Source organism: Aspergillus pseudoviridinutans (genome assembly GCF_018340605.1).
Source record: "Aspergillus pseudoviridinutans IFM 55266 DNA, scaffold_3, whole genome shotgun sequence".
Lineage (NCBI taxonomy): Eukaryota > Fungi > Ascomycota > Eurotiomycetes > Eurotiales > Aspergillaceae > Aspergillus > Aspergillus pseudoviridinutans.
The window spans coordinates 3,591,252-3,610,269 of record NW_025091283.1 but is presented as its reverse complement, the minus strand read 5'-3'; the positions used below and the strand labels follow the sequence as shown (position 1 = coordinate 3,610,269).

The 19,018-nt window shown below is 50.1% G+C and overlaps 5 protein-coding genes and 1 non-coding gene across 6 annotated transcripts; 3 read left to right on the top strand and 3 right to left on the bottom strand.

Annotated features, from left to right (window-relative positions):
* Nucleotides 1-692: 692 nt before the first annotated feature.
* Nucleotides 693-7,174, top strand: Asppvi_005003 (tubulin-specific chaperone D; the record flags this gene model as incomplete). The annotated part of the gene is made up of 8 exons (XM_043300941.1): nt 693-2,244; nt 2,653-2,914; nt 3,269-3,488; nt 3,547-6,046; nt 6,096-6,378; nt 6,430-6,774; nt 6,826-6,991; nt 7,043-7,174. The coding sequence occupies 8 exons, from the start codon at nt 693-695 to the stop codon at nt 7,172-7,174; spliced, it is 5,460 nt and encodes a 1,819-aa protein (XP_043156876.1).
* A 154-nt stretch (nt 7,175-7,328) lies between these two features.
* On the bottom strand, nt 7,329-7,399 carry Asppvi_005002. Its single transcript has one exon. It is a non-coding gene; the product is annotated as a tRNA-Gly (tRNA).
* A 167-nt stretch (nt 7,400-7,566) lies between these two features.
* Asppvi_005001 (U1A/U2B'/SNF family RNA-binding protein) lies at nt 7,567-8,553 on the top strand (the record flags this gene model as incomplete). Its single annotated transcript, XM_043300940.1, has 4 exons — nt 7,567-7,613; nt 7,681-7,687; nt 7,753-8,059; nt 8,159-8,553. The coding sequence occupies 4 exons, from the start codon at nt 7,567-7,569 to the stop codon at nt 8,551-8,553; spliced, it is 756 nt and encodes a 251-aa protein (XP_043156875.1).
* A 263-nt stretch (nt 8,554-8,816) lies between these two features.
* Nucleotides 8,817-10,026, bottom strand: Asppvi_005000 (H(+)-transporting V1 sector ATPase subunit D; the record flags this gene model as incomplete). Its single annotated transcript, XM_043300939.1, has 8 exons — nt 8,817-9,046; nt 9,099-9,139; nt 9,195-9,204; nt 9,261-9,309; nt 9,366-9,691; nt 9,760-9,770; nt 9,833-9,945; nt 10,012-10,026. The coding sequence occupies 8 exons, from the start codon at nt 10,024-10,026 to the stop codon at nt 8,817-8,819; spliced, it is 795 nt and encodes a 264-aa protein (XP_043156874.1).
* A 319-nt stretch (nt 10,027-10,345) lies between these two features.
* Asppvi_004999 (mRNA splicing protein SYF1) lies at nt 10,346-13,174 on the top strand (the record flags this gene model as incomplete). Its single annotated transcript, XM_043300938.1, has 5 exons — nt 10,346-10,435; nt 10,499-10,615; nt 10,669-10,722; nt 10,812-12,823; nt 12,883-13,174. 5 exons carry the CDS (start codon nt 10,346-10,348, stop codon nt 13,172-13,174), a joined length of 2,565 nt encoding a protein of 854 aa, XP_043156873.1.
* A 688-nt stretch (nt 13,175-13,862) lies between these two features.
* On the bottom strand, nt 13,863-18,884 carry Asppvi_004998 (Sec7 domain-containing protein; the record flags this gene model as incomplete). Its single annotated transcript, XM_043300937.1, has 6 exons — nt 13,863-14,186; nt 14,238-14,620; nt 14,678-14,784; nt 14,847-15,235; nt 15,298-15,643; nt 15,706-18,884. The coding sequence occupies 6 exons, from the start codon at nt 18,882-18,884 to the stop codon at nt 13,863-13,865; spliced, it is 4,728 nt and encodes a 1,575-aa protein (XP_043156872.1).
* Nucleotides 18,885-19,018: the final 134 nt, after the last annotated feature.

Genomic DNA, 19,018 nt, shown 5'->3' with positions numbered 1-19,018 from the left:
ACCCATGAGAGTTTTCAGAGCTGGTGTGCGCACTTTTACGGCCTTGACGAGCGCGGATCGAATATACGGCTTGGTCCCGGGGTCTCTGTCTTCCTCATTCGTTTTAAAAATATTTAGGGCTAATCGCTTTAATCCTCAAGAATTCTAGTTTACAATTTCTGAGATGTGACTATGCAATGCTCTCCGTTCTATGATTGTCGCTCATCACTACCTTCTGATTCGAAAGCGGTACTGACGCTTTTCCGTAGACGACGGCTGAGAGGCAAGTCAAGGGACGGTTTCGTGGAGGTCCATTAACATTTACCCTGCTTCAGGACCTCCAGCCAGTGTTGTCTCCCGATATATGGAAGCGTATGCATAACACTATCAGCTTATATTTCCTTGGTTTCATCCCGTAGGGAGCTTCGGGTTTCAAGTCTCTTTGTGTTGCTCCATGCGAGCAGTCATATTCCATCCAACGTCGATACTGGCCTGGATGCAACACATCCACTGACGCCAAATTGCAAAGATGATCACTGGTAGAGTTTGACTCGGAGACTCTGTTCTTTCTCTTTGTCTTTTAGACTAATCTTTGGCATCGGCGTCTTCGATATTCTTTGTCTGTCAACACACTTTCTCGAATCCAACAAAGAAAAGACACCGTGCGCACACTAAAGATAGAATTATCTTCCATTTCTTTTTTTTATCGTACCATGGCAGTGCGGAACGCAATCGTTCATTCAGACGATAGCAATTCTAGTGTCTTGTGCCCTCTTCGAGCGCGAGTGGAAAATGGACATAATGCGTCGGTGTCCACCAAGCTCGCCCTCGAGTCACTCTTCCCCGACAAGGACCTATATCTCTCCGAGTCTTCAGAATCTTCCCTATCCTCTGGCAAAACCCTTGAGACTATAAGTGATTTCGATGCGAATAGAACTTTGATTCCTCAACAAATAAGTCATTACGAATACGGAGCTGAGTCTATTGCACCTTGGAGTGAAACGGATGTGAGCTACACCCTACCACCGATAGACACGACGACAGGAGCTACAGTTACTAAACAAGCAAAGCAAGCCACAAATATGCCAGAATACGCCGCAAGGCTCAGAATTCGAAGGAAACCAGTTACAAACCAGAAAGACGCTGATGACGAAAGCCTTAGCGACGACTTGATGAGTCCCTCTGATATGGAAAGCACCGGAGACGCTACTAGCAGGAGAACAAACAAAAGCCGTGATTTGGACCCTTCGTATGACCCCAATCAAGAAGACGAGGACCCGGATGAAGATGATCAATTCTCCCTAAGGATTTCCAAAGATGGTCGGAGGAAACGAGCTCTCGACCCGACGTATACTCCCAGCAAGGACGACGTCGGTGAAGATGATGACGATGAAGAACTTACAGGGGGCTCACAGCGAAAGAGGAGAAGGACTTTAGACCCTGCCTTCGTTCCTGACGAATATGAGGACGATGACCAGGACAAGTTCCTGGGTTCATTGAAGAGGGCCAAGTGCAGGACTGCAGACAAACGGTCCTCGAAAAGGAAAGCAACCTCTGATACTGGAGTTGGGAATCTACCTACTCCTAGCAAAGCCACACCTTCCCGAGCCGCGAAAAGGATGAAGACTGAACCAACACCACCTCCAAGTGTCCCCGTTTCTCCGGCTCTCGCAGATCCCCAGCCAGATAATTCTGACGAAGATGCGGTCACCAAAAATCCGTGGGAGCTTGTAAACGCCAAAACACACCCAAACCACCCCTTAGTGCTGAAAGCGATGAAAGTCCTCAACAAGATTGCGGATGATAGAAACAGAGCCTTCTTCGCGCTCGCCAAAGCTCATCAACGCTCTCGAAAGAGTTATCCGGTCCTCTTGGCAGATAATACAAATGACGAGGCTCATACCCAGGGCAAGGTAGACCCTTCACGAAAGAGAAACCAAAACTGTGACGCTGTTGTGCGGCATTCTGACTCTGCCGCACGAGTAGGCGATACTCTAGCGATCCAGGAAGATGAAGCAAACGATTCTGTACCAGATCTGTCACTGGAAAGAGCGAAGCGCTGGGCAAACGCTGTCAATGTGCCCAAGGGTCTTTGGAGCGAAGTGGAGAAACAACTTTTCTATCGAATCGCCATGAGGGGTTTTGAACCTTTGCTTCCCAAGCAGTGGCATTACGACTTCTCCACACTGCCGAATCCCCTGTTCGCTGTTTCTGGTGAGAAACCGTCGCCGTTGATCAATGCAATCAAAGGCTCGGAATTCTACGGTAAGTTGGAGCTCAGCCATGCAATTTGCCTTTGATAGTCCGCTAAGTATATTGCAGCAATCAGGTCACTTTCCGTTCTATTCTCTCTCGGCGGTTATGTGAGAGACTGCAACCTTGTTCATCGTCGACCTGAGCCCATCATAAAACGAGCAATTAGCAAGTACATTCGCTGGGCTGTGTATGATGCAGGTCTACATGTCAGCTCAAATGCAATACCCTTATATGCAATAGGCGCTAGAAAGAGAGGAGAAAGTACCGTCAAGGCAGTGGTGAAAGTGAACCGACGTCTACAAAAGCTGGCGGATCGATTTCGAAGTGCCTATGGCCTTGCATCCGCTACGAAAGAGCTCGTGGCACCTGCCAATAGAGCAAAAGCAAAAGCACCGAATAGGCCCCCTCTTCTTACAGGCTTTGTTATCAGCGGCCCAGTGGTCGCCATCTTAACCCTGAACACCGACCCTTCCGCTGCAAAGGGCCAACTGGGAACTGAAGACAGCCACTTCATTTGCCAACTCGATCTCAGTGATCAGGGTCAAGATGTGTGGAACTCACTTGCAGTGGCAATATCTGTCATGCATATCCGCAACACCATGATGGAGCTTGCGGAACATGATTTGGCAGGTTTGTGCAGATATAATGCAGATGCAGATGTGGTAGTGGACCAAGATCTGTGAGCATCATGCTTTGGGTCATATCGTTACATCAATTAGTCAGAACTCAGTTTGACTCTGGGGCTCTCTTTCTCGTACCAGCATTGACCTATTCAGTAATTTGCTTTTATCCTTGGAGTTAGCGAAATATATGTAACTCGACACAGCCATATGCCAGTATCAATCGATCACCGTGTAGTAGTGTCAACCAAACTTAGCAAACTTCCAGAGATTCTCATTTGAACAGGATTTGCTCTGCCATATTTCCTTTTCTGTTGGGATCAAAATCGTGCTGCTAACTGTCCCAAATTGGCATGCGCAGTATATATCACGTGACCATAACCAATATCTCCCCGCTGTTTGTTGATTGACAGAGTCGCAAAAGGCACAAATCCACTAAAGGTGCAAAGTTTCGTCATGGACGACAGTGACGATAGGGAGATCAAGTTACAGAGAGCGTCCGGTGACTTGGTCAAGGAATTCTCCGCCAAGCTTCCATCTCTGCTCTGGAAACCGCGGAATGAGGAGAGACAGAGTAATCGAGTCCCACGACGATGGACGCAGGCTGCCAAGGCAGAGAGACTTATAAACCTTGTAAGAGCATTCATTCTCTAAATAGTTGATATGACTTGTTCACAGTGTTACTCTATAGCTTGAGCCTTTTCAAGAATGGCCGCAGCTGCTAGACCCGCATCTGCAGGCGCTTCTGCCTCCTCTGGTGGATGCCTTCCTCGCTTACCTGGTCAAATATCGCGACCAATATGGCTCTAGAGCTCCCAAGACAGAGCAGCAGGTGCTGTATCCCTTGCCAAGGGCCATCTGTCGGCTTCTCTACTCCTTTTGCAAGGTCCGCGGGGTCAAAGTTATCAGTCGGTTTCTGAACAATGAGCCTAAGTACCTTGATCCTTTGTTGCGGGCGTTCATCGACTGGGATGCGCTCGCTGCGGACGAATCTTACGGAGAAAACCCGCGACAATTAGTTTGGGAGGAGCGCTACGTGATGCTGATTTGGCTTTCGCATTTATTGCTCGCCCCCTTTGACCTTTCGTCCTTGTCCTCGGACGATATCCCGGTACCGTTCGACAATCTGGGTCAAATCAAGCCATTACCGGCGCATGCGCCAATGGTAGCAAAGTCTCTACTTTCGGTGACACTGAAATATGTCAATGTCCCTGGTAAAGAACGGGAGGCTGCCACTCTGTTGCTTGCGCGGCTTATTTTGCGGCGGGACATGCAAGCCCTTGGGCTCCTGACTAATCTTACAGAATGGGCTTTTGCTGTCTTGAATCCTGGAAAAAGCGAAGAACTTCCTTCAGTATACACGTGTATCGGTGTTTTATCTTTCCTGGGACGATTAGGCGCTTCAGGCCAGGTGGATGAGTTTGCGCCCTTGATCATCCCCACCTTTGAACGCACTCTGCATATTGCACAGGAGCGAACGGGTGTATCTGAGATCATCAGTTCGTCTGCTCTTGCTCGCAAGATTATCATCAAGATTCTGCGAACTGTKACAGTCATGGCACTGTCACTTAGCGAAAAAGCAAACAGCCCAATTCCAGCGGACAAAGTTTCTTCGATTCTGGAAGAGTCAATCGATCACTTGTTGGTGTCTCTCGCCGATAAGGAAACACCTGTCCGCTTCGCCGCAAGCAAAGCACTCAGTATCATTACTCTGAAGTTGGACCCGGACATGGCGTCTGAAGTTATCGAGGCTGTCACTGGCTCCTTGGAAGAAAATATACTTTACGAGAAGCCGGATGGCACAATTGTTGCACCGTTCGAAGCGCGAAAGATTGGGCTGAATCTACTTAAGCGAAACTTGAATGCGGTAGATGCGCAAAGGTGGCAAGGCTTGATACTCACACTGGGGCATTTACTCTTTCGACGCGCTCCTCCAACCCATCAACTTCCACATGTACTGCAGCCGCTAATCTCTGGTCTCGATTTCGAACAACGATCGTCTACGGGAAGCTCGGTAGGCACTGGTGTCCGAGATGCTTCTTGTTTCGGAATATGGGCAATCTCTCGCAAATACACGACCCAGGAACTGTTGATGTTGAACACACAAACGATAAGCACTCCATCGCGTCAGGATGAAAAGAGCATCTTGCAAATGCTGGCAACAGAATTAGTATGTGCCGCTTGTATGGATCCTTCAGGGAATATCCGAAGAGGCGCCTCTGCAGCTCTGCAGGAGCTGATCGGCCGCCATCCCAACACCATTGCCGAGGGGATTCCATTAGTTCAGGTGGTGGATTATCATGCAGTTGCGAGACGATCACGAGCGATGATTGACGTTGCGAAAGCCACCGCTGCACTAAGTCACCATTACTGGAGTCCACTTGTGGAATCTCTGTTGGGCTGGCGAGGAATCGGATCTCCTGATGCTGAGTCCAGAAGACAAGCCGCAAAAGCAATCGGAGAACTCAGTGTTCACGAATCGTACAAGACGCTTAGCGTAGTGCTTCACCGATTACGGCAGAAGCTATCGAGTCTTCCTCGCGGTGACGTCGAGGCGAGACATGGCTGTTTGCTGTCTATTTCCGCCACAGTAGATGCCTTCAATGCGCACAAAGCCACAACGAGGGACAGCAAGGAACAATCTGAAGCCATTCTTGCTGCACAACAGGTTACCGATCTTTGGGACATTTTTAGCTCAGCAGTCGGCCCTACCAAGGAGGACCTAACACTTCAAATTTCTCGACCGGAATTGACAGCTGAGGCCTCATCGCGCTTGATTCGTTCGCTTTCCCTATCAGTTACGCAAGGAAATGAGCCTACTTGCTTTCAGCCATCATCTTCTTCACTCAACCGAGCACATGAGACTCTCTTGCTATGTTTATCTCGGAGTGAAGAGGTTGCTATAGAAGCATCATCTGAAGCTGTATCCGAGTTCTTCCCTCTTCTATCATCACCTAAACAGGAAGAAACAATCCAAGATTGGTTCGCACACATACGTGCTACTTGGAAGCTGCCAACGGGCCGAGGACAGATCTCGGTTCTAGGGGCGGTGTTCAGGCAACTTGAACCGGTCAATAGTCTGAGACAGTCTGTGGTCGAGGCATTGCTTCGCTGCACTGATAAGGAGGAGTTGATCGAGAAGAGGGTAGTAGCGGTCAAAAGTTTGACTACTGGGGTTTTGCCCCATATCGGTGAGTTCAAACGTATATCAAGAGAAACAATTTGCTGACTGCAAGGCAGCTATCACGGAGGATATTGCAAATCATATCATGAGATTTCTGAATGACTACACAACTGACAGGCGAGGTGATGTTGGGTCCTTGTTGAGACTGGAGGCAATTCAAGCTGCAAAGATTATCCTCAGACATCAATCTCGTCCTGAATCCCGCTCTGTCTATGCTCAGAATATAGTGGGCTGTCTTTGCCGGCTTGCTGCAGAAAAGTTGGACAAAGTCCGTCTACAAGCTTGGATTTGTCTACAGGAATTCTGGGCGTTAGCCGAAGACTTTCCACCGTTACAGAAGTAAGAGAAAAAGTATGATTGAATCGGTAGTACCACTGCTGACTGAGGTAGAAAATATGACCATTTCAGCCATGTGTCTTCCACTGATTACTTCCTTCAGTTGCTTCAGCTGCAAGCGATCGATTGGCTACGCTTACCATTGTTTCAAGGATTGGCAACATCTGCTGTTGCTGGTGCTGAAGGGCTCATCCGTTCTACTCGCCTAGCACTGGTGCAGAGCCTCAGCCGCTACAGTGGAACGGAGCAGCAGATCAAAGCGCGCGCTATTTTGAAGGACCTTGGAGTCATATTGAGCGATAATCTGCACGATGATCGCTATGCCATACCGTCAATGGAATTTGCAGCGTTTCTTTTGGACGGCTATGTCTCCTCAGTGTCTGAAGAGTCTGAACCAAGGTGCGTTATTGGCAGGAAGAGCTTGGCTGAAATCGGCTGACTTTGATATAGTTTCAGAAAGCTCTTCGTGCTTGTGCAAAAGGCACACTTTAAGACCACGAATATGGCAAGGCTCGAAGCTTCAATCAAAGTCTACGCGTCTCTGTGTCGGTTGGAGCATCTAAGGGTAGACGTCCTGAAGAAGATGGTCGGAATGCTTCTGCATCCATTTCCTAGGGTATGTAGTGTAACTCTTTTCAACACCGCCGTTTATACTGACAGACTATAGATCCGCTCAAGCGTAGCAGACTACTTATTCATGGAGACTGGGTCAGACCTTGTGAAAGACGAGGATTGGACCAAAGCCCCAAAGCAACTCAAGGGTCAAGCTGAGACTTTACGGGCAATGTTGCGACTATAAATAATAACCGGAACTGTAAATATACCTTCATATGATGATAGTTAGTTACTCTGAGGGCTCAAAGCAAATTAATGAATGAATCGAGAGTCCTGGACGGCTGAAAACGAGCGAAAAGTGAAATCAGCGCCGAGAAAAAAAAGGGAAAAGGATCAAGTGCATCATCCGTGAATCGAACACGGGCCTCGTCGATGGCAACGACGAATTCTACCACTAGACCAATGATGCTACTATATACCTTTCATGGTATAGCAGATGATGATAAGATTATACATAACATCTCCCAGAGATGGAGTAGGCTATCTCCAGATCAAATGGAAGTTCCGAAGGTCGATAACAGAAAGTCAGTAGTTTGAAACATCCAAGCTCACGACAAGGGCTCAGCGGTCGCAACCATGGCCTCATTACCAACGTCTACTCCCTCTCTTCCCCCTAATTCTACGTGAGTTGCCATTGACTTATCCAATCTTTGGAAGCTACATTGTGCTAACCCAAGCCATGCTCCGCAGTGTCTATGTGTGTCCCCTCGTCTGCATGCTACAACAAGTGAATGGCGCATCTAACATCCCTGACAAAACCAGGTCCGCAACCTAGAGGAACGCATCAAGATCGACCAACTCAAAGTGGCCTTGGAAGAGATCTTCTCCGAGTATGGCAACGTCGTGGAGATCGTTGCGAAGACCAACCTGAAGGCCAAAGGCCAGGCGTTCATTGTCTTTGACGACGTTGAATCCGCGACCCGCGCAATCGAGGAGGTGAACGGGTTTGAACTTTTCGACAAGCCGATGGTCCTCGACTATGCGAAAACCAAGAGCGATGCAACCGTTCTGCGAGAGGGCGGCACAGAAGAGCTTGAGGTCCATAAGCGGAGGCGGTTAGCAGAGAAGGGTGCGTCCTTTTTGGCCTCTTTTTTTTCCCTTTCAAGTTTTGCCTATTTCGTTTTGTATTGAGGCATGTGCGTCCGCTAATTGCATTTATTCACGGTAGAGCGCAAACAAGCCCACGAAGCTCTGGAAGCTCAGAAGAAGCTCAAGCGTCCCCCCGGCCCTGCCGACACAGCGCGTCCAGCCAAGGCAGTCAAGGGCGCCGGCCTCAAACCGACCACCGGTGCAGCGGCGGCAGTTATCCCCGACGAGTACCTTCCTCCCAACAAGATCCTTTTCGTGCGGGACTTGCCCGATACCGCCGACCAAGAGAGCCTTACCGCTATATTTGGTCGGTTCGAAGGATTCCAGGAAGTCAGATTGGTTCCTGGCCGAAAAGGAATCGCCTTCGTCGAGTACGAGAACGAGTCTGGTGCCATCAGTGCGAAGGAGGCTACGGCCAACATGCCTATGGGGGACAACGGCAAGCCTATCCGCGTCACCTACCAAAGACAGTGAACTACTCATTTTCGAGCGGCCTTGGGCATCGGGTACAACTTGTTCTGGCGTTAGGAAGGCTGTTTCCATTTCTATTTTGTAATTCTTTTGTCTTGGTCATGGAGAAAATGATGTGTATTCATCCGCAGAGCCGCACTTCACTCTGGCCTCCTGTGTCTGAGTGATACCCTCATAATATGAGATAGATGAAAACTGAATGTAAAGCGACGAATAAAAACATGCTTGAAGGAATATACATTGCCCAAAGAAACAACGCAGACACTCTAGAAAATGACATCAGCGTCTTCATTCTCCCCCAGAACGTCTGGGACTTCAGGCGCTGGGGCTTCAGGCGCTGCTTCGACTTCAGCGGCCCGCTTGTCCGCAGCCTCCCTTTCCCTAGCAGCTACAATCTCGGCATCAGCGGCGGCGCTATCCCGCTGCTTCTTGTTTGAAACCTTCTTCAATCGGTAGAACTCCTCTCTGTCCAATTCATCGAGTTCCGAATTGATATCTTGGGCCTGGTCAGATATCGGAGAGATAAAGAGCTTGTAGGGGTTACTTACATTTTATAGTGTTCTCGGTTCGAGGAATAATGACGTGCTCACTAATAAAGAAGGTTAGTGTGTAAATTCGGGTCTACATTCAAGTGCAAATCGTACATCGCATTCACTATGGCCTTGGTCAGCGTTTCAATGCCGTCATGGGCGGAAGCAGATTGGACTCACCTCGTCGATTGACAACTTTGATGACCTCGTCTAAGATCACAAACGCAGTCTAATTACCGCATGTTAGAAGACGAACGAGCTCCGGCACATGCAAGGATCCAGTACCTGTAGACTCGCAAGTTCCACTAATGTCTCCACTGCTCGAGCATATGTCTCCCGACACCGCTGCACCTGTTGACCTCCCTTTCCGAGACCGGTCAAACCKAAGTCATTGATCCCCTCCTCTGTATAGCTCTCAAATTGCGGTAGGAAGACACCGGAGACATTCTCTTGTTTAGCCCGTACTCGGAACCGTGCTTGCTTGGCTGATTCTTGAACTTGGTAGCCGATATCTCCACCAACAGCGTAGCTCACTTCGGCCAGGGAGAATGCAGCGATTTGCATAACCCGTCCCATCTTCTGTTTCGCTTCATCAATGCGTCGGGTGATCTCTAGTATACAGCATCAGCTTCGAGAATTGGCGGCGGGGTGTGCTATCCTGTCGGGGAAGCGGTCTTACCCCGGAAACGCCTGCAGTTGGAAGGACATATCAGCAAGTGAGATAGGCTTCAAGACAGGAATAGCAAACTTACTTCGTGAGAGCTTCACTTTTGCGTTTCAATAAGCTGTGACCAGTCTCCGCACCCTTCAGCTTACTCTTCATCAACCCCAGCGACTGGCGGGTCGGGAAGACTGCCTCGCGGCCCTGATAAGGACACCCATATCAATCAGCGAAACCGTAAAGCGGGTCAGACAAAGAGAAGACACATACCACTGCACCCGACATGGCTGGGAAATGATTAAATAGAAGTAATGACGTTCAAACACGATGTTACCACCACGGAAGAGCAGGGCGCATTGCTTGGGCCTCTCATTGGCACGATGATACGCAGCGCGATAGAGGAAGAAGCTTGGGCCACCTCTGCCCGCCTGGCTGCGGCATGACAGAAGATCACGTGCTCCCGTCCAACTTCACGTTCTGCGGCGCTTGATCTTTGCTGGTCAACGCGACAAGGAACACAAGAAGCTCTCCAGTTCATGCGACTCTCCCTTTTCCTGACCCTGTGTTGACCGTGCGAGCTGGTCCCGCTCGAACGAGTGGCGAAATGCCAGGGACACTCCTGCCCCCGAGATCTCACCGGCAACACGCACAGATGGACCGAACGTCTGCCTCAGGGCCAGACCTTTACCTGATTGTAAGCGCTAAGCTTTGAATTGAGCATTGCAATCGTGGATGCTGACACTGTACTTGCGCATAGGCCGATCAGGACACTGTCTATGAACAGGATCTTCTTCGGGCACCTGGCAGCATCAAACCATGGCTTGCCTACATTGAGTACAAACAGCAGAATGGGACGCTCTACGAGCAGGCCTTTGTACGATTTCTCTCCCATTTACTCCGCGATTACATGCTAATAGATTGTTTTAGGTTATGGAGCGTGCCTGTAAACAGCTTCCCAGATCATACAAACTTTGGAAAATGGTATGTGAAACCCGTCTTTTTTTTCTGGTCGCTTTCTTCACATGAATTCTGAAAAGTAGCTGTGAATGATTTTTGCTGACTGTTTAAAGTATCTCGAGTTTCGAATGAACCACCTTCGGGGTCGTAATGCGACAAAATACCGTGGTGAATATCAGAAGGTGAACACGCTCTTCGAACGAGCCCTCATACTGCTGAATAAAATGCCAAAAATTTGGGAGATGTATCTCTCTTTCTTGCTACAACAACCATTGGTAACACAGACTCGGAGGACATTCGACCGCGCGCTTCGCGCTCTACCGATCACCCAGCACAACCGGATCTGGAAATTATATAAAGCCTTTGCGCGATCAGCATCTGGACAAACGGCTGTGAAGATATGGGCTCGTTATATGCAAATTCATCCGGAAAATGCTGAAGAATATATCGAGTTGCTCGTTGAACTGGGTCAATATACCGAAGCTGTCAAGCGCTACATGGAAATCCTCGACAACCCGAGATTTCAGTCGAAGAGAGGAAAGAGCAACTTTCAGCTTTGGACTGAGATGGTAGACCTGCTCGTCTCTAAGGCGAAGCAGATTCAGACCGGCCCGCAAGTCGGCATCGACGTTGACGCCATCCTTCGGAGTGGAATTGATCGGTTTGCCGACCAGAGAGGGAAGCTCTGGGCTGGGTTGGCGACTTATTGGATCACGAAGGGTAATTTCGAGAAAGCACGGGATGTGTTCGAAGAAGGCATTACCACCGTCATGACCGTCCGCGACTTCACCCTGATATTCGACTCCTATGTTGAATTTGAAGAATCGATCATCGGAAGCTTGATGGAGGCCGCAGCGGCCCGGGCTGATAAAGGAGATGTTGACGAAGAGGCTGATTTTGACCTCGATCTACGAATGCTGAGATTTGAACAACTTATGGATCGCCGGCCGTTCCTTGTCAACGACGTCTTGCTAAGGCAAAATCCCAACAATGTCATTGAATGGGAGAAGAGGGTGGCTCTGTGGGGTGACAACAAAGAAGAAATCGTCAACACCTACACTGCCGCCATCGCTGCAATCAATCCGAAGAAAGCTCATGGAAAGTTTTCTGAACTCTGGGTCAACTATGCCAAGTTCTACGAGAGTGGTGGGGATTTGGACACTGCTCGAGTCATTTTCGACAAGGCTGTCAAGGTTCCATTCAAATCTGTCGCCGAATTAGCAGAGACATGGTGCGAATGGGCTGAGATGGAACTCCGAAGTGAGAATTTCGATAAGGCCGTCGACATCATGGCCAAGGCTACGCAGGCACCGAAGAAGTCTACAGTGGACTATTTCGACGAGACCCTCTCGCCTCAGCAGCGTGTTCATAAGAGTTGGAAGCTTTGGAGTTTCTATGTGGATCTGGTCGAGAGTGTTGCAACCTTGGAAGAGACGAGGAAGGTATATGAGAGGATTTTTGAACTGCGCATTGCAACACCGCAGACTGTAGTCAACTTTGCCAACCTGTTGGAAGAGCATAAATACTTTGAGGATTCCTTCAAAGTCTACGAAAGAGGCCTGGATCTCTTCAGCTATCCAGTCGCTTTCGAGCTCTGGAATCTTTATCTCACCAAGGCGGTGGATCGGAAGATTGGCATTGAAAGATTGAGGGACCTCTTCGAACAGGCTCTCGACGGATGTCCGCCGAAATTCGCAAAGCCGTTGTATCTGATGTACGGCAACCTTGAAGAAGAACGCGGTCTGGCCCGACACGCCATGAGAATCTATGAGCGTGCGACTCGGGCAGTTTCCGACGAGGACAGATTTGAAATGTTCGAGTTCTACATCACCAAGTCTGCCTCCAACTTTGGTTTAACATCCACGAGGCCTATCTATGAACGCGCCATTGCGGCCTTACCAGACCAGGAAGCCAAAGAGATGTGCCTCAAGTTCGCAGAGATGGAAAGGAGACTTGGCGAGATCGATCGTGCACGTGCGATCTACGGCCATGCTTCTCAGTTCTGCGACCCCCGTACCAACGCCGTCTTCTGGCAAAAATGGGAGGCGTTCGAGGTCCAACACGGAAATGAAGATACCTTCAAGGAGATGCTTCGTATCAAGAGAAGTGTTCAGGCGCAGTACAAGTATGTGGACCCTGGCCAACTCATGAAATTTGGAACCGTGCTAATATTTATTGGAACAGCACCGATGTCAACTTCATTGCTTCCCAAGCAATCGCCCGCAGCCAGCAACGCGCCCAGGAAGGCGGCAAGGAGAGGGAAGGCGAGGAAGCAGACATGGATGGCTCCAAGGAGCGCGCGGACGCCATGGCAGCTCTGGAACGGCAAGCCCGCGCCCCCGTGGGCTTTGTCGCCGCCAGCACCGGACCCGAGGGCGGCAACCGTCCCCCTCCGCCGGGTCAGCAGCAGCCGCAGCCCTCTGCGCCTGTCAATCCAGACGCTATTGATCTTGATGAGGATATGGATGCCGAATAGTCACTTTTCGTTTCACATTTATTTCATGTCTCTGTCTCCCGCCGCCCGCATTCGACATCGCTATTGCAAAGGTTGCGCGCACCTTTTCCTTAGAAATTCATTCCGCGCTACAAGTCGCATACATACCTACGTACATGAATGTCACTCGCTCATTTTCCCAGTAACGTCTTTCTCGTCGCGATATCCGGCAGTCGTTGGTTCTGTCTTTCTGTTGAACTATTTGTGGGCACTGGCTCTGAACCAGCCGCGTCTGTCTTTGTCATACTACCTGGTTTCCTTTGTTGTTTTTCACCCACATGGGGCGCGATACCGCTTCTAGATGGTGATTTTTACTTTTTCTTTTGTGTGTATAGATAGTCATTCTGTTCCAATCCACATCTCAAATCTTGCGGGTCGTTTCTGCTACAAGGACTCATTCGTTGGTGTAATTCAAATAAGTGACATTGTGCTTGTGCTTGTGCCTAGAGACAGGACGCAGATTATGTCTATCGAAGAGGGACTTCGTAGGGAGGAGCTAGAAGTCGATGAATTCTAGGAAGGACTGTTCCACCATTCCCGGGACATTGTTGGTCGAATGATCGTTATATTTACATGTATACAAGAGGAAGACGATGAAGTAGCTACCCACGCTATAAATGCTCGAAGTGGTAAAAGGAGAATAGAGTTGATAGACGAGATGTCCCCGCGGTTAATCGGCCTTGGTTTCAGGCTTTATCGGTTCGCCTTCACCTTCTGACTGCCCAGACATTGGCTGAGACTCTTCAACAGTTGCATCGGTGGCTTCGTCGCGGGAAGGAGAGATAGGAGACGAGATCGAGGAGACCGCAGCAGGCTTTTCGTTCAAGTCCTCGGGGAAAATCTCCTTGAACAAGTCTGGGAGGAATCGCTCCAGGCGTTTCTTGGTTTCTGTCCAGATTGGTTCCTTGCTGGGATCTTGGGACGGCGGTACCAAGTGTCCGCCATCCGCCATGACTAGAAGAATGTTTTTGAGGCTTTCAGGAATTGCCTCCGCCTGTAGAAGATTGTTAGCGTATCCATTTCTCACGGCCCAAACTCCACGTACCAAGCTATCTCCCTGACCGCTGTTCATCATACGGTCAAGGATATCGAGAATTTTCAGCCAGAGATCTAGCATGCCTTCCCGATTCGGAAGCTGGTCGAGATAGCGTAGGAAGATTTTGCAAACCAGTGTCGCTGCTTGAACGCGAGTTTCACTCATACCAAGTGGATCGGAATGGTAGACCTCGGGTTTCAGTAACAAGAGAATAAGTGGGAAGAGGACCTGGTCAAAGATAGCGGTCCATTCCTTGTCATCAGTCGAATCAATGTGAACAGAGAGAAGGCATCTTTGCAGAGTGGAAACCGCATGATGCCGGATATCCCGGCAAGGGTTAATGCACTGTGCGCTCAGAGACTGGAAAACGGGTGACCAGTAGGCTGACCAAGCTATGAGATTATCAAAGTTAATGGCCTGTTCTGCGACTAGACACGTTTCATACGTACCTTCACGCTCCTCAAGATGAGACTGCTTAATGAGGGTCGGAACCCGACTTGTCAGGTGATAGATGAGACCAACGGCTTTGACACCGCGAGCAACAACCTCGTTCTCACTACAAAATTTTGTTTAGCTACTAGTTGAGGCATCAATTTCATCCGGGAGAAATAGACGAACCTTGGCTTTGATGGCTTGACACCCTTAGAGCGCCGAGAGGACGCATCCCTCTGTCGTTCTTCGATGTAACCAACGCTACCAGCGCTTATGAAATCATTCGCAAGACCGACAGCAGACTCATAGTTATCTGCGGTCACTATAGGAGGCACAGAATCAATGATTGTGCGAAGGAGCTCGAAATCTAAGGAGGCCGCCTCCGTGTGTTGGTGCAATCTCTGCAGAATGGACCAGAAGTCGGGGGAGACAGTGAGCTCGTTTCTTAAGAGACCTGGTTCTGAGATGCACCGGGCTAGACCTTTGATTGTGGGGACAGCAACACTTTCCAAAATATCCTGTTGGAAGCTGGATATGCCGTGGAGAATGACAGGCACGCGCATGAAGGATTGATCCTGGAAATGTTAGTCAGACCGGACATACATTGTCTAGGGCGGATAGGCTAGGGCATGCGTACATGGCTCAGTCGCAATAAATTGAACAGATAGGAGACGATCCGGGACAGCGCCAGCGAGTGCAGATTCGCTGCATCTCTGATAAAGGCCTGCAACACGGTGGCCAGCCGTTCACCAAGCGCCTCGATGGTTTCTTGGTCACGAAGGGTAAGAACCGTTGCTAATTCCAAATAATACATCATCTTGGGGTCATAGTTTGATTTCTGTGCAACGGCTCTGCCATTTGGCGATCTTGAGGAAGGAATGGGTCGTTCAGGTTTGACAACAATGACTGCTGGAGCTGTCTCTTCAGGTAGCTCGGCCATTAACGACTCTGCGACGAGAGTGACGGATGACAGGGGAAGGGATCTATATCAATGGCATTGTTGGTATCGCACATGAGCTGGGCGGAGAAAGGATAATGCACTTACTTAATGTTGAGCAGAACATCATTGATTGCGCATGCAGCCACGCAGTCAACCGTGCAAAGCGTATTGTCTAGCTCCTCATCTGATGGTTCTGGGGGATCATCGGCTGCATAGCTGGAGAGATAAGACGTGAAAGCTGACAAGAGTCCTGTCTCACTTCCACGCGCATCACGGTCTACAACCTGCGATGGCGGTTGCAGTGGGATCGAAGGGATCCCGAGTTCAGCAATCATAACACTTTCAAATGAAGGAATGAGCGAGTTGATGAAGAGGTTGCTGATGATTTGGAAAACATATTTCCAGCTTTGCCGAACAGCAGACTCGTTTCCGGCCAGGACCCGGAAGAGAACAACCGTGGCTAGCTGGGCTCTGAAGTCTCGCCCGAACTTGACGGCAAGCTCGCTGACCATCACGGTCTTCTTCCCAGCTTGGACCTCCGTGTTAAGGGCCGTGCTTGGCGGCCTGTCGGTGGCAAGAGTGCTAATGGACGCGAGACTGAAGATGATGCGGTCGAATGCCTCGGAGATACCGTAACGGGCAGCAATCTGTGCGCATTGATCGAAACCCATCACGACTCGAGAGTAGACTGCATCGTCTGAGGCGGACATGAAGACGTACGAAAGCGTTGCCACGACTGGTTTCCAAGTTGCTTCAAACATCTCCGAATCGTAAATGTTGGTCTCCCCGACTACCAGTTCTCCGGCAGACGAAGATTTGAGAAGAAGCTCGCGCCATGCATAATCAAAAGCGTGCTTATTCTCATGCTCGTCGGGTAGAATGATCTCGTTTTGTTTGATTGAGTCGTAGATCTCCTGAAGGAATTCGGGAGCAAAGTCTTCTCCCGCATTGACTCCGCGCAGATTCCTTGCAAAATCAGTGCAAGTCATGCGATTTTGGGGCCTGATATTAGGATTGTAAGCATCTGTGTTAAGCATAATAATGCCGTATGTCAGCACGAAGAGTGCATCCTTGTCTGCAACGCCCTTTGGATGGGCTTTCTGGACGAATTTGTCAGAAAATGTGGTCACAATCCGTTCAATGAGAGCAGATTCTCCAGGGAGACGGAAAGCACCGAGGAGGTCTCTCAGCGCATCCACGACAGTCTTGCCGGAGAAGTCAAACAGATCGACGAATGCGTCAAGGATTGCTTCATTGGATTTCTTAGAAATGAACTCTCCAAGAACCTTTTTCGATATCCGAGTCGTTCCCTTCAGGAATCGGGCAACCAGAACAGGATCATCCGGGTTTTCAATGATACCATGAGCTGCAAGATATGAAATTCCAGCCTTGGGATTTTCATTGAACTTTTGGGCGCCCTGTATGATGATCCTCTTCCTTTTGCGTTGGCTTTTGAGCATCTCCTTGGAGGGAAAGCCCTCGTATCGCGGCTCGTCTTCGAGACGATCGTATATGAATTGAACGTACCCCAATAGTGCATCCAGACACAATGGGGGCACATTAGTTGTGCTCCACGTCGCTGAATCGGGGAAGGCATTGCGAGAAAGTAGACCAACCATGTCCTCACAGAGGTCTGCCCGATCTACTTCGCAATCATAGTTGACGAAAAGCTCCACCATGAAACTGGGAATACGTGCCAGCACGCCGATGCTCTCAACCATGGCTTCCCGGGTCTCTGGTCTCCTCGAGCCACCTTCCAGACCTAGTTTCTGTCTATCCTTGACGGGGACGGGCGTGGACCTGCCGCTGCTGGACTGTGAAGGAGGAGGCTTCACCAGCTTGGGTGCTTGCGGCACCCCATCATATAGGGCCGGATCGATGCCAGGTTCTCTCGGGATCTCTACGCGAGGATGAAGACAAGCAACCAGATAGGACAAGTACAACTCCTGCTGTAGCTTGAGGACGGACCGGCAGGTTGAAAGGAGAGTGCCAGCAACCCTGAGCGACCCACTGAGAATGGCCAGATTCTCCGAGCGAACCAACTGGAACAGGTGCCGGCAAAGATCGTCTTTCGCCAATGCGGCCAAGCTAGGATGTTTGGCAATGGAAGGGCCAGCGACTTCCAGAGCCACATCTATGATCCGCAATGCCATTACCCTCATGGGATCGGTATGTTGTCGGTTATGTGGATCGAGCAGGTCGATGAGGACACGGAATAATTCCCGGATAGAAGGCAAGGAATAAGGCTCGACCTCGTCCCCGAGATCGTCTTCTGGGTTCGGAGGAGCGGCAACAGCATTCCCACTGGCAGTTTGATCGGATGGCTCATCCCCGCCCGTGCGCTCTGGTTCTGGTCCCGCGGTGTCGGAGCCCATGGCGGACGGATGTTGGGAGGTTACGGTGTTCCCATCAACAGAGGGATCCATCTTAAGGCCCGTCTGTTCGACACTCTTCCCGGCTGCGGTCAGAGAGCCCGAATCGACCGACTCCATGACGTCCAGCTGCGACAACCGTGAAAAGATCACTTGGCACATATTGACCATGGCCATTTCGGCGGAACGCCGCAGCACTTCCGAGAGACGTACTTGACAGCACATGCTCAGACCGGTTTCCATCATTTCACAGACACTTTCATCGCCAAGCAGCTCTCCCTCCGGTCGGGATAGCATTCCCTCCATCAGTTTCAGGATCCTCAACAGAACAATCTCATCCGCAGCGGAGTCACTGGCCTCGAAACGACAGTGGGTTATGGCGGCCGACAAAAGCTGCATGGCCATGGAAAGCCTGGGGGAGTCGCGGTTAATGATGTTATAAGCGAAGAACTTGGTGATAGCGATCAGGGCGAGGGAGGTGATCGAGGCCGAGGTTGAGGATGACCGGATGACTTGCAGGAAGGGGTGCAGGAGTGCTGGTGTATCGAAGGTCCGAATGTCTTTGCAGTCCTTTAGGTCGCTCCGTAACCGTGTGAAAGCGGAGATCAGAGGGTTATCTTGCATGCTCTTGCCTTTCTTGCCTCTCAGGCCCCATCGATTGGCCAAAGCATGATCGTCATCCATGACAGACAGTCTCGAACGAGGACGGGGAGAGGCCGCGCCATTGCGGGGGCTCGGAGGAGCAGATGTATCTTTTTCATAGACTCGAGAGGAAGCATTTCCACCGAGGATGGCGGCAACTGACGAATGAGCCCAGCGGGCATGTTTGCGCATGGACGAGGTGACGGTGATGCATTCTGTTGTCACCAGAGCCACTGGATCAACAGCGATGGACAGGGAGGACGTTGACATGACGGAAAGGGGGAGGAAGGAGCTCTAGGGAGGTTGCTCAATCACAGAGCAATCTCATACCATAGCCTGTCACTCTGAAATAAGACAGAGGTGGGGGATTAGAGCAGCACAAGTAGCGTTGGAGTCGAAGAGGA